Source organism: Saccopteryx leptura, chromosome 5, assembly GCF_036850995.1.
Source record: "Saccopteryx leptura isolate mSacLep1 chromosome 5, mSacLep1_pri_phased_curated, whole genome shotgun sequence".
Taxonomy (NCBI): domain Eukaryota; kingdom Metazoa; phylum Chordata; class Mammalia; order Chiroptera; family Emballonuridae; genus Saccopteryx; species Saccopteryx leptura.
In genome coordinates, this window is record NC_089507.1 from 139,926,315 (window position 1) to 139,938,778 (window position 12,464).

At 57.3% G+C, this 12,464-nt stretch overlaps 2 protein-coding genes across 4 annotated transcripts; one reads left to right on the plus strand and one right to left on the minus strand.

The window, feature by feature from the left end:
- Window positions 1–1,033: 1,033 nt before the first annotated feature.
- Window positions 1,034–4,799, plus strand: ASIC3 (acid sensing ion channel subunit 3). 3 transcript variants are annotated; one of them, XM_066385258.1, is made up of 11 exons: window positions 1,034–1,567; window positions 2,307–2,457; window positions 2,643–2,770; window positions 2,961–3,156; window positions 3,260–3,316; window positions 3,417–3,564; window positions 3,853–3,944; window positions 4,039–4,118; window positions 4,218–4,289; window positions 4,461–4,519; window positions 4,633–4,799. In XM_066385258.1, the coding sequence occupies exons 1-11, from the start codon at window positions 1,034–1,036 to the stop codon at window positions 4,766–4,768; spliced, it is 1,653 nt and encodes a 550-aa protein (XP_066241355.1). In that variant the 3' UTR covers window positions 4,769–4,799. The 3 variants fall into 3 exon arrangements, with proteins under 3 accessions (XP_066241355.1, XP_066241353.1, XP_066241354.1); XM_066385256.1 differs by having other exon boundaries at window positions 4,653–4,799; XM_066385257.1 differs by having other exon boundaries at window positions 4,656–4,799.
- Window positions 4,800–5,012: 213 nt separating this feature from the next.
- CDK5 (cyclin dependent kinase 5) lies at window positions 5,013–11,754 on the minus strand. The gene is made up of 12 exons (XM_066385259.1): window positions 10,773–11,754; window positions 10,060–10,148; window positions 9,900–9,967; window positions 9,694–9,754; window positions 9,538–9,594; window positions 8,328–8,423; window positions 8,146–8,220; window positions 7,885–7,981; window positions 7,649–7,719; window positions 7,057–7,116; window positions 6,868–6,948; window positions 5,013–6,386 (listed from the first exon to the last, which is right to left on the minus strand). Exons 1-12 carry the CDS (start codon window positions 10,807–10,809, stop codon window positions 6,300–6,302), a joined length of 879 nt encoding a protein of 292 aa, XP_066241356.1. The 5' UTR covers window positions 10,810–11,754; the 3' UTR covers window positions 5,013–6,299.
- Window positions 11,755–12,464: the final 710 nt, after the last annotated feature.

Genomic DNA, 12,464 nt, shown 5'->3' on the forward strand with positions numbered 1-12,464 from the left:
ATGGGGAAGTGCTCCAGGTGTCATCTGGTCCCCAGAATGAATTAAGTGAAAAGAGATGTGAAATCACAGGGCACCCGTGTTACACCTTGGAGCTGGACTACATTACCTGGGAGGGTGGCAGGTATGCTGACGTTCATTGTGATAGAAGCCAACCTCCCAGACAGGAGGGCCTGGGTGGGGGAAGGGTAACTCAAGAGACAGACTCTTCCCTATGTCCCCTGCCCCATCCCACCCCACCTGGGAACATGGGACCTGTAGAGGCCCTGCCCTCCGCATAGATTGGAATAATGGTGGCCCAGAAGGAGGAGACAGCTGGTGCCGATCGGAACTCCCCAGCGCCTTCCAGCCTGGTCAAAAGCTAGCTCTGCTCTTCGTGAGATGACCCCAACGATAAGGTTAGTGGAAAGGGAGGAGAAAGGAGGAAGGAGGAGCCAGGCCAACGGCCAGTGACTGACTCTCAGCCCCACATACAAGGGCTGCAGCTGAAAAACTAGAGGCCCCAAGGGCAGCCCCAACTCTCTCTGGGCTCCCCTCAAGCCCAACCAGGGCTGCTGTGGTTTCCTGCTGGTGCCTCTGGCCTCCACCGCCCCCCAATGCTGCACTAATGGCTTTGCCTGGGGCCCCAGGGACCTCCCTGCACCACCACCCCCAGGCTGCTCAGCCAGCTCCTTGCCCCCTCACTGCTGAAACCCAATCCTCTGCGGCAACCCTGGCTCAGCAGAGCTGCAGACCGGCCCTGCTTGCTACACTGCCTGCGCCCTACCTGCTCTCCGCTGCAGTGCCCCCAGCCCCGTGGAGCGACCGCCTGTTCCCGGATAAGGCCAGTTGGAACCTCAGGTCACCGAATCCAACCCAGCCAGGCCAGTGGCTCCCACCTCCCTCTTGGGCTTGGCTCCTCTCCTTGCTTCACACCTGCACTGTCCCCTGCCTGGCCAGCCCCTCCCAGTCCTCAGACTTGCCCTCTCCTTCTTCTAAGCTTCTGTCATCTGGTCCCCACCTCCAGCCCTCCCTGTCCCTCACCCTGGCTGCAGCCATGAAGCTCGGATCAGGGCCGGAGGAAGCCCGGCGGCCGGCCTCAGACATCCAGGTGTTCGCCAGCAGCTGCACGTTGCACGGACTGGGCCATGTCTTCGGTCCAGGGAGCCTGACTCTGCGCCGAGCGCTGTGGGCCGTGGCCGTGCTTCTGTCCTTGGCCACCTTCCTCTACCAGGTGGCAGAGAGGGTGCGCTACTACGGGGAGTTCCACCATGAGACGGCCCTGGACGAGCGCGAGAGCCGCCAGCTCACCTTCCCGGCCATCACCCTGTGCAACGTCAACCCGCTGCGGCGCACACGCCTCACGCCCAACGACCTGCACTGGGCTGGGCCCTCGCTGCTGGGCCTGGAGCCCCCCGAGCACGCTGCCTTCCTGCGTGCCGCGGGCCAGCTGCCTGCACCGCCTGGCTTCATGCCCAGTCCCACCTTTGACACAGCCCGGTTCTACGCCCGGGCTGGGCACACCCTGGACGACATGCTGCTGGATTGTCGCTACCGTGGCCAACCGTGTGGGCCCGAGAACTTCACTGTGGTGAGCTGGCTGCCCGGCCTGTCCCGCCAGAGGCCCTGAGTGCCAGCCCATCCCTGCCCAGGACCTGCCATCCCCAGCCTTGGCCAGGAAACCTTAGCACCCATGCCCTGGGACCCTTTCCTACCCTACCAGGCTGCTGGCCCCACCCCTCAACCCCCAGTGCCTTTCTGTTCAGCTCAGGAATTTGTCCTTCTTGGGGTCCCCTGCTCTGTCACTTAGCTGGCCTACAGTGTGCAGGGTCACACCCTCCAGCTTGGGGCATTCAACCAGTCTGGCTCCGGGCTCAGGTCTGGTCTGTGAAAACACCCTGCTATGGGGGGGGGGGGCACAAGTGGGCCTGTTCCAGAGCAGAGGACCTCTGCTCTCTGCTGAGGGAGGGCTGGTGTTCCCTCTGCCTCTTCAACATCCTGACAGTCCTGGGGGAGGGCAGCTGGGGCCCGCTGCCTTTTACCCCAGTCTCCAAAGAAACACTTGCCCTGTGGGCTGCACCCCTGCTCTGTGGGCTGTGCCCTTGGCAGGGGATAAAGGGGAGAGGAGGAGGTAGTGATGGGAACCCATTGAGGGTCCATCCACATGTGTGCGTATGAAGGATGAGCTGGGGACATTTAGCTGTGGGTCCTAGCATTCAAAGAAGAGACCCAAATGGAGGAGGGGGAGTAGAGGGGTCCTGTGGCCCTGTGTTTGCCTCGCCAGGCCTCTGGCTTCCTGGTGAGGGCTGCACCTGTCTGCCTACCCCCAGATCTTCACCCGGTTGGGTCAGTGCTACACCTTCAACTCGGGCACAGATGGGGCAGAGCTCCTCACCACCCCCAAGGGCGGCGCGGGCAATGGGCTGGAGATCATGCTGGATGTGCAGCAGGATGAGTATCTGCCCGTGTGGAAGGACATGGGTAGGGGAGCACGCATATGTGGCTGGGGTGGGGTCACGGGTGGGATGCAAAAGGTTCTGAGAAGGGGAGGGACCCGAAGACTGTCCTTCTTTATGAGAAGGTGTGGCAGGGTGGGCCCATCACAGTCCTGGGGGCTATAGCAGGAGCCTCCTGGAACCCAGGCCTCCGATCCCCCTCCCCCACAGAGGAGACCCCGTTTGAGGTGGGGGTCCGAGTGCAGATCCACAGCCAGGAGGAGCCACCCATCATCGACCAGCTGGGCTTTGGGGCGCCCCCTGGCTATCAGACTTTTGTGTCCTGCCAACAGCAGCAAGTATCCTCGCCTGGGTCTCTGAAGCCCAGTTTCCCCAACCAAGGCCCCCTACCCATCCTTCAGCCCACACCCCACCTCACAGCCCACCTTACAGTTCTTCAGACCCCTCCTGGGGGCCTCCGCCGGATGGCTCACATTCTCCCTGGGTGCCTGCTTCTCTCCAAAGCCTCCTTAACCGGTTGCTCTACAGCTGAGCTTCCTGCCACCACCTTGGGGCGACTGCAGCTCAGCATCTTTAGACCCTGAATTTGAGCCAGACCCCCCTGGCCCCCTGGCTCGCCCCAGCCCAGTCCCCAGCCTTCCCTATAGTCTCATGGGGTGTCGCCTGGCCTGCGAGACCCACTATGTGTCTCGGAAGTGCGGCTGTCGAATGATGCACATGCCTGGTGAGAGGCTGGGGAGAGGAGGAGGGGTTGGGGGGGAGGCTGTGGCAGGGGAAGCCTTGATGCTGTCGCGCGCACACACACACACACCCACACACAACCGCAGGTGGCGCACCGGTGTGCAGCCCCCAGCAGTACAAGGACTGCGCCAACCCGACGCTAGGTAAGGGGCAAACGCCCCCGCATCCCTCCCCACCCCACTTGGCCCGGGACCCCCACCCCACCAGGCGGGCCGCCCTGACCTGTATGACTGTGGCTCGCAGACGCTATGCTGCGGAAGGACACGTGCGTCTGCCCCAACCCGTGCGCCCTCACGCGCTACGCCAAGGAGCTCTCCATGGTGCGGATGCCCAGCCGCGCTGCTGCCCGCTACCTGGCCCGAAAATACAACCGCACCCAGGCCTACATCGCGTGAGCCCCCCGGGCCAGGGCAGGGGCCAGGGCCTGGGAGGGACGGGCGCCCTCCTCCGGGCCGAGCCTTTCTCTGTTCACCTGGGAGGGACACCAGTCCCTATGTCATCATGGGGCTCTGGGACTCTAGACAAGGTGCCTAACCCTTCTGATGCTGCGCCTTCTGCAAGGGGCGTGATGCCCCACAGGGGCCCTTGAAAGGAGTCAGAGACCAGAGAACGCGCGCCTGTTTGCTGCCAGCAGCTGGCACCAGGAGGTGTCCAGGGAACATCCCCACTTCTCCTCCAGGGAGAACGTGCTGGTGCTGGACATCTTCTTTGAGGCCCTCAACTACGAAACAGTGGAGCAGAAAAAGGCCTATGAGGTGTCGGAGCTGCTAGGTGTGTGTGCAGGGCGCGGGGGTGGGGGTGTGGAGTCTAGGAGGGGTGGACGGAGCAGGTGGCTGTGAGCTGATTAGTGGCCCTGTCTCCACAGGCGACATTGGGGGCCAGATGGGGCTGTTCATTGGCGCCAGCCTGCTCACCATCCTGGAGATCCTGGACTACCTCTGTGAGGTGAGCCTGAGGCCTCAGCTGGGGGAGAGAGGGGGGAAGCCAGCCATGGGGCCCAGGGAAAAGTTATGCACTGGCCACTGCCCTACTGCTTGCTCCCAGGTGTTCAGAGACAGGGTCCTGGGATACTTCTGGAACCGGAGACGCTCCCAAAAGCACTCCAGCAGCAATCCGGTAACAGCCCTGTCCGTCTCCCCTGCCCTCTCCACCTGGGTGCTCTGCCCCTGCCCCTGAAGCTTAGGACACTGGGAAAAAACAGTGACAGGGAGGGGCAGACAGTGACTGTGGCTGGCCCCTGAGTGGGAGGACCCCTCCCTTCCTCTGACCTTCTCCCTTCTCCCACAGCTTCAGGAAGGGCTGGGCAGCCATCGAAACCAAGTGCCCCATCTCAGCTTGGGCCCCAGGTAACACGCATCCCCTTAAGGTCAAGGGAGGAGGGGCAGGTCCAGTTAAGAAGGTAAAGTCTAGGAGCAGGAGGGCAGGAGCAGGTCAGTGGGTTTGAGGCCTCCTGTCCCAGCGCTGTGTTCTATGTCTCAGCAGGCCTCCCACCCCACCCTGTGCAGTCACCAGGACTCTCTCTGCCTCCCACCGCACCTGTTACCTTGTCACACGGCTCTAGACCCGGTGTCTGTGTCTCCAGAGCCGAACCTTGACATCTTGGACATGCCCTGCATGCACATGACTTTGCCATCTTCGTCCCAAATAAAGTTCTAATGCATCAGCATGAGCTGTTCCACTTCCAGGCAGACCAGTCAGGCCCAAATCAGCCCTACTCAGGCACAAGAAGACCTCTGTCAGCCATCACCTAGAGGACATGGTGTCTGAAGTGTGGGTGGCTTACCAATTAACCTCCAGAGGTCTCTCTGGGACCGAAGAGTAATAAGAGGGCGTCAGTCATTTGCACCTCAGTAAGGATGAGTTTATCAGTCTGACATCTCAGAGAATGGAGCCCAAAGCCAGGTGTGCCAGCAGAGGACTCAGTGGCAGGCCAGTCCCATTTTGGGGACTAGAAGGGAACAGCTGGAAGAAGGCTCTGACCCAGAGCCTGGCAAGACGTGGGGAGCAGGCAGAGAGAAGAGAGGGAGTTTCCCAGTTCCAAGAACACAAGCTGTTGTCTTGCCTTAGATCATGACTATTTTTTTCACATTTAGGACCAAGCTCAAGCATGCTCTATCACCATGGGAACAGCTCCTGCTCCCCCAACCTCCTCCAAACAGGAGAGGCCCCAGCCTGAGATGGTGGGGGGGGGCCCTCCTTTCCCACTTCTGGCTGTGAGGACACACCCAGGCCCCAGCCACAGCGCACTTCCCCTGTTCTATTTCTCCGCACTCCAAATATTTTTAAAAACTGACAAATAAGCCCTGGCCAAGCTCAGTTAGAGCATTGTCCTGATATGTTGAGGGTTTGATCCCCAGTTAGGGCACATACAAGAATCAAACAATGAATACATATATAAGTGGGAAACAAACCAATGTTTCTTTCCATCTCTCACCCTCCCTTATTCTCTCTCTCTAAAACCAATACATTTTTTAAAAAAGTAAAACAAACAAAAAACTAACAAATAAGGGAGCAGGGAGAGGTGTTCCTGATCTACACCCATTTTGGGTTCTTTCCTGCAGGCTAGAGGGGAAGGAACAGGGCAGGTACCCAAGGGACATGGACAACGACAAGGAAACAGCTGGCCCTTTGCTCCTGTTCTGGTGGAAGCTTTCAGACCCTGGCTGCTAATCCCTCAGGACTGTCTCAGGCCCTCCTGGGCAGGGCAAGGAGGACACAAGGACATAAGCACACATGTGGGCCCAGCACTGCCTGAGCCCAACCATAAGGGGTGAGGGTCACAGCCTCCAGCCCCTAGCCTCAGGCCACTTAGGATGGGACAGCTGAGGCATCTTCCTGCTGGAAGCAGGGTTGCATAGGGCAGTGAAGTGGAGCAGAGACGCCCCCGACCAAGCCCACCCCTCTCAGAGCCACCCACCACCATGTCAGCCAGAGTGTGGGAAAGGAGCCAGTTTATGAAATTAAATAAAGTCTGTGAAGGGAGACAGGATCTGGGCGGGGGCACCTTCGCCCTGGCAGGCCCAGCACAGCTGGGGCTCAGCACACTGTGCATCCTTGCTTTTCCTCCCCTCCCGGGAGGGGGCTGAGACAGACCAGGCCCCAGCCTGGCGGCTGGGCACTGGGAGCCTAGGGGGGGCAGAAATCTGAGAAGTAGGGGTGCTGCAGGGCCTCCTCCGCCGAGATGCGCTGGACGGGGTTGCACTTCAGGAAGTTCTAGAGGCGTGGAAGGGAGGGGTGCGGGGTCAGGCACAGCTCACTGCCCAGAGTCCCACGCCCCCCCAGTCACTCTAGACCAGTGGTAGTCAACCTGGTCCCTACCACCCACTAGTGGGCGTTCAGCTTTCATGGTGGGCGGTAGCGGAGCAACCAAAGTATAAATAAAAAAGATAGATTTAACTATAGTAAGTTGTTTTATAAAGATTTATTCTGCCAAACTTAGTGAAAACCCGACATAAAGTACTTGGTAAGTAATTATTATTATATCCTTTAACTTGCTGTAACTCTGCTTTATAAATTTTATAAAGTAAAGTTACTTCCCTACTTTATAAATCACCAGTACTATGGAACCAGTGGGTGGTTAGAAAATTTTACTACTAACAGAGATACAAAAGTGGGAGGTAGGTATAAAAAGGTTGACTACCCCTGCTTTAGACAAATGTCCCGACCATGCTCTAGCACCCTGGCCCTTGGTCACCTGCAGCAGGTCCCTGCCTGTGGCATTGAGCTTGGGTACGACGTTCACCAGGGACGTTGTGGCCGGGTACATCGGGTAGGGCTGTGGGGGGCAGGGAGAGTCAGACCAGCGGTGAGGGGCAGGGAGGCTGCTAGGGCCAAAACATAAGAGGGACCACTGATGAATCATGACCCCCCGTGCCCACCATACCTTATAGTCTGGCAGCTTGGTCATGGCGGGCCACTGCTCCTCGGTCGGTGTCCCCAGCAGTGTGTCCAGGGGGTCAAGGATCACTTAGTGCCAAGGGGCAGGGTGAGGTGCTCTTCTTCTCCCAGGAAGGATCCCTCACACCCACCCTTGCCCTCCTCACTGTGTCCCCCAGCTCACGACAGGAGCGGCCCCTGCACATGGGACTCTCATCTTTAGTCCTGCCTGTGTATGGACCATAGTAGCAGTTACACACATAAACCTGTGACCTGAACCCTGGCGCCTGCGCTCATGGGGACCAGCCAGCCTTCCTTGACTCCCACAGATCCTCCCGCCGATCCCACAGAGTCACCTTGCAGCTGGAGGAGTGTCCTCTTGGCTTCTTCCCCTGGGGATCCCTCCTTATCTATGTGTCACTGGCTGCACGCAGCTGCACTGGGACAACAAGCGGTGTCCACCACCCACTGCCCTCCATAGGCTCTCCTCCACTCCCGGACTGGCACGGCCCATTGCCACCCTGGCTCCCTGTGCTCTGAGCTCTGCGCTTCCTTACTCCCTGACCAGATGGCTTGCGGGGAAGGGGAACGGAAGGATATCGGAAGATCCTCTTCAACTGGTCGTCTACGTCATTGCCAGGGAAGAGGGGCCGCCCTGCATTGGCCAGCTCTGGGAAAAAGGTGAGGGGTGAGAGGAGCTAACACACGAAGAACCCCTCATTCCTGCGATACCCCATCCCTAAGGGCCCTGCTCCCTGCCTCAGAGGGGACCCTCCAAACCCTATCTGTCAGCTCAAATGGAAGAGTGCCTCTCGCAGACCCCCCAGCATGTCACCTGCAAAGATGCAGCCGGCTGACCACATGTCAATGGATGTGGAGTACAGCTTGGCCCCAAAGAGGACATCCGGTGGGCGGTACCACAGCGTGACCACCTGGAAGAGACCCCACCCAAGGGACACCCTCCTCCCCCTTAGAGGGCTGGGAGGAGAAGGCTCAGAGAGGAGAAAGTAACATTTTGGGTCCTGGAGTAGGAGCTGATAGATGCTCCCTGGGGATGCCCGCCCTCACCCCAACACCCTGCGCCCCACCAACTCACCTCAGCTGAGTAACAGCGAACAGGAATCCCAAAGGCTCGAGCCAAGCCAAAGTCAGCCAACTTCAGCTCCCCATTCTGAGGGAGAGCGAGAAGGGAGGGACAGTGTCATGGCCGACTCCACGCTCCCACCTTCCAGCCTGGCTTCTGCGTCCCCCATCTCCCACCTTCTCCCCAAGAAGTACCCTGTTTATGAGCAGATTCTGGGGCTTCAAGTCCCTGTGAAGCACGTTGCGGCTGTGACAAAATCCCAGGCCCTTTAGCAACTGGAAGAGGAATGACTGGGGGAGGGGCAGGGAAGAGGGCGTCAGACCCTCTGGATGGGAAGCTGTGCCCAGCAATAGTTCACCCTCCCCTCTTTACCCTCTGCTGTGCTTCAAACCCACCTGTCTTCCAGCACCAGGCTCAGCGACACATCATTCATTTATTATCAAGGACTTACTTTGTAGCATGCTAGGTATTAGAAGTAAACAGTGGCCCTGGCCGGTTGGCTCAGTGGTAGAGCCTCGGCCCAGTGTGTAGATGTCCCAGGTTCAATTCCTAGTCAGGGCACACAGGAAAAGCGCCCATCTGCTTCTCTACCCCTCCCCCTCTTTCTTCTCCTTCTCTCTCTCTCTCTCTCTCTCCCCCCTCCTTCAGCCATGGCTTGATTGGAGCGAGTTGGCCCTGGGCACTGAGGATGGCTCCATGGCCTCCACCTCAGGTGCTAAGAAGAGCTCAGTTGCAGAGCAATGGAGCAATGCCCCAGATGGGCAGAGCATTACCCCCTAGCGGGCTTGCCTGGTGGATCCCGGTCAGGGTATACGCTCGAGTCTGTCTCTCTGCCTCCCCTCCTCTCACTGAATTAAAAAAAAAAAAAAAGAAGAAGAAAAAAAAGAAGAAGTAAACAGTGAAGGGGACCCTGGTCCACACCTTTCTGGAACTTATAGCCTAGTGGGCCTTCCTACCTCCCTGCTCACACTGACCTCTCCTCTACCTGGCCTCACTTGAACACACATCATAACTGTCAACATAGACATATGTTACTCTTTATTAGTATTTAGCACTTGTTTCCCTTGGCACCTGGGACAAGCCACTTGGTCTTGGGTCTAGAACAGGGCCTGATGCACAGTAAAGCATCCAGGAAGTATTTGCTGAGTTACTAACGTAGCTCTTTGGATTGCATTTTTTTTTTCATCTCTGGAGTGTAAATCGTATCATTGAGACCAGAGTATTACTTTTGAGTCAAAGAGATCACAGGGAAATGCTCCCGGAGAGCAGAAACAGGGTTCTCTCAGTCCCTGACACCCAGAGTGCCCTGTTTAAGGCCAGAACTTGGGTGCCCAAAGAGGAGGTATACTGAATATATGCTCCAATCCTGGCCTCAAAGAGTCCCCAGAACACCAGTCTCCTCACCTTCACAATCTCAGGATCTAGGTCACCATTGCAGCTGTCAAAATATTTCTTAAGGTCCTAAAGAGGAGTAGGGGGCAGGAAAATGGGACAGAGTTTAACCTCAGGCTGGGCCCTGGTACCCTCCCAAGGCTACTATCCCTCAAGCCCCCCTTTCACCTGGTCACAGAATTCAAAAACCAAAGTCAGCTTCTTGTCGCTGTGCAGGACATCATGAAGCCTAGGAAGGAAGGCTTAGCCAGGCAGGTCCACAGGTGTGCTCCTCACCTCCCACTATCAGCCCAGCCCAGCCCAGCCCAGCCCTGAAGCCCCCAACCTCCTTCACCTGGTCACCCAGGCAAGGAGGACCCTGCCAGTTCACACACCTGACAATGTTCTTGTGCTTCAGCTCTTTGAGTAGGCAGATCTCCCGAAGGGCAGAACTAGGCACTCCCTACACAGGGGAGGAGGCCAGGTGGGCAATGGTCACATCCCCGCCCTCCCCCCAGCCTAGCCCTCAACCATCACCCCAGCCCAGTGTCCTACCTCATCATCATCATCCAGCCTCACCCGTTTCAGAGCCACAATCTCATGAGTCTCCCGGTTTTTGGCCTTGAACACTGTTCCGTAGGTGCCTAGAGGCAGAAGGTCAGAGGTTAGGGGAAGGATGGGGCACCCTTCCCCACTCCAAAAGTCCCTCCAGGTAGGAGATGCATCATAGGAGTGTGTTATTTCTGATGCCTGGAGGAGTAAAGAAAGAGAAGCAAGGTGAAGGCCTGGTGTGGCGGAGCTTTGTGAGTGGGGACGTGGCAGAGAAGGGACCTGCAGAAGGGACAGGCTGCAGCTGCAAAGTCCGACGTCTATCACGAAGGCCCTGCTTGGAGAGAGGCCTGAAACAGCGTGCAGGGGTCTGGGAGAGGAATGAGGACTGGTAGGAATGTTGAGGTTGGAGGTCTGCTGCCAGAACCAAGACCGGGGGATGGGTGGGGTTTTTGCAAGTATGCTCAGGCTAGGGAGTAGGAAATGCAGGAAGTGCTGAGGTCTGGAGGTCGGGCCTACACAGAGAGCTAAGTTTGGGAGGGGGCGTCTGCGGGAAATGCTAATGGGGAGGATTGGTGTCTGCACTGAGTGTTGAGCCCAGGGCCGGGGCTGCAGCCAGTGCTGAGGTCGGAGTCTGTGGGCATTGCAGATGGTAGAGGAGCCAGAGATGCAAGGCATGCAGAAGAAGATCTTGCAAGAACATCTCGTGGTCCCATTACCTTCCCCAATCTTCTCCAGTTTCTCGTATTTCTGCATCGCGGCAGCTGTGGGGACTCTTGCGGGTCCTCGATTCTAATACTCGGCCCCGGCGATGCAGAGGAGGCGGAACCCCAGCCCTGCCCCGCCCTCCTACCTGCGCATGAGCTTCTGGAGCTTGTAGTCCAAAGACGGCCAGGTTACCCAGTAATGACCGAGGCCCTAGACAACAAGAGGACTACAACCCCCAGCAGGCTGCTCTCAGGCTCTCTGCAGCACTGGCATCCCCCGACTCCTGTTCCACCGCGGAGGCAAAACTTGGACTTCAAGTCCCAGGAAGCATCACGTGTCCGCTTTCCCGGCGCCCCGGCGTAGCGCTGGGGCTCCCAGTGTGCCCCGCTCTTATTTCTGTGACCACTATCTCCTTTTGAAGAAGGTCTTTCCTGACTATGCGGTCCGAAATGCAGCAGGAATAGGGGTGGGGCTCTCCCTGAGATTGGTGGTCTACATTCTGGGGCCAGGTGGCCTGGCTCGGATCGGATTGTTGCTGTTGGGGTCCCAACGACCTCGTGACAGTCTCAGCACGGGTTTCCCCTTCTCCCCAGGGCATCTGGTGATTGGGCAATAACTCCGAGCCCTGTATTTCTGGTAATGACTTTACTGGGACCAACTGACCATAAGACTGGGCAGAGAGGCAGGTGTGTGCTCCATTTGAAACTGATTTTTTATTTACTGATTTTAAAAAGAGGAAGAGAGAGAAACATCAATTTATTGTTCCACTTATTTATGCATTTATTGGTCAATGGCTTGTATGTGTCCTGACTGGGAATCAAACCGGCAATCTTGGCAAAAGACAATGCTCTAACCAAGTGAACTACCCGGCCGGAGACTGCCTTTAACGTACACCAGAGGCCATTCTTTTCTCTGGACCCGTTTATCGCCTTGGAGCCCACCGACTCCAATCGCTTGCTTCACTGACAAACTAGTTGGCGCACTGAGAGCCGTCTCCCCCCACCGTCCACCCCCATGCCAGTCTCCGGAGTCCGAGCGTACTAGAGTCAGGTAGGGTGTGGCCGAGGTCTGGCAGGTTGGTTACCGCCCTCAACAGAGGCACTGACAGATGGCTACACTTATAGCAGCCTTGACCTCATCCCTTAAGCAGTTGATTATAGATTTTATTGCGCTGCTCTCTAATTGTCTCATGATTGCATTTCTGAGGGCTGTGAACTGGAGGAAAACTGTCCCAAACAGCACTCACCACAGGCGCCAGAGTTGGTGCTAAACATTCGTTAATTACTTCGTTTATATCGGAACGGTTTCTGCATTCACGATTCTGTGCTTCCCTCAGTGACAGACGATAGAAAAGAAGCGAAAAGTATCTTCTTTTTCTGGAAGAATTTATACTTTGGTGGAGAAAACCAAAAGTATACAGACTTTTAAATGACAGGTGATGACTATGAATTAGGGTCAAGGAGGGAGGCCACTGCAGGGAATCTCTCCAAGGCAACAGTCTCCCCCCCTCCCCCCACATTTGGAATTTGGAAATAAGAGGTCAACTCGAGGTAATGGGCATCCCAACCTCATGCTGGTTAACACCCCTCTCGCCCCTGCCCCGCCTCGCCCTATTCCTCAGACAAGAACATGGGCTTTCCTAGAGGCACTGGGGATGACTGGAGGGGGTGGGGGCGGCAGGCGCGAGAGAATCTTGATCCCGA

Bases quoted from the DNA above. Each gene is read 5' to 3' on its own strand.
- CDK5 (XM_066385259.1), bottom strand. From the start codon at position 10,809: ATGCAGAAATACGAGAAACTGGAGAAGATTGGGGAAG. The intron at 9,755-9,899 runs GTGTGTGAACTG...CTTCCTTCCTAG, and splicing joins AAGCACAAGAACATTGTCAG to GCTTCATGATGTCCTGCACA. The intron at 7,720-7,884 runs GTGACATGCTGG...CCTTTTTCCCAG, and splicing joins AGCCGGCTGCATCTTTGCAG to AGCTGGCCAATGCAGGGCGG.
- ASIC3 (XM_066385258.1), top strand. From the start codon at position 1,034: ATGAAGCTCGGATCAGGGCCGGAGGAAGCCCGGCGGCCGGCCTCAGAC. The intron at 3,157-3,259 runs GTGAGAGGCTGG...ACACAACCGCAG, and splicing joins TCGAATGATGCACATGCCTG to GTGGCGCACCGGTGTGCAGC. The intron at 3,565-3,852 runs GTGAGCCCCCCG...CTTCTCCTCCAG, and splicing joins CGCACCCAGGCCTACATCGC to GGAGAACGTGCTGGTGCTGG.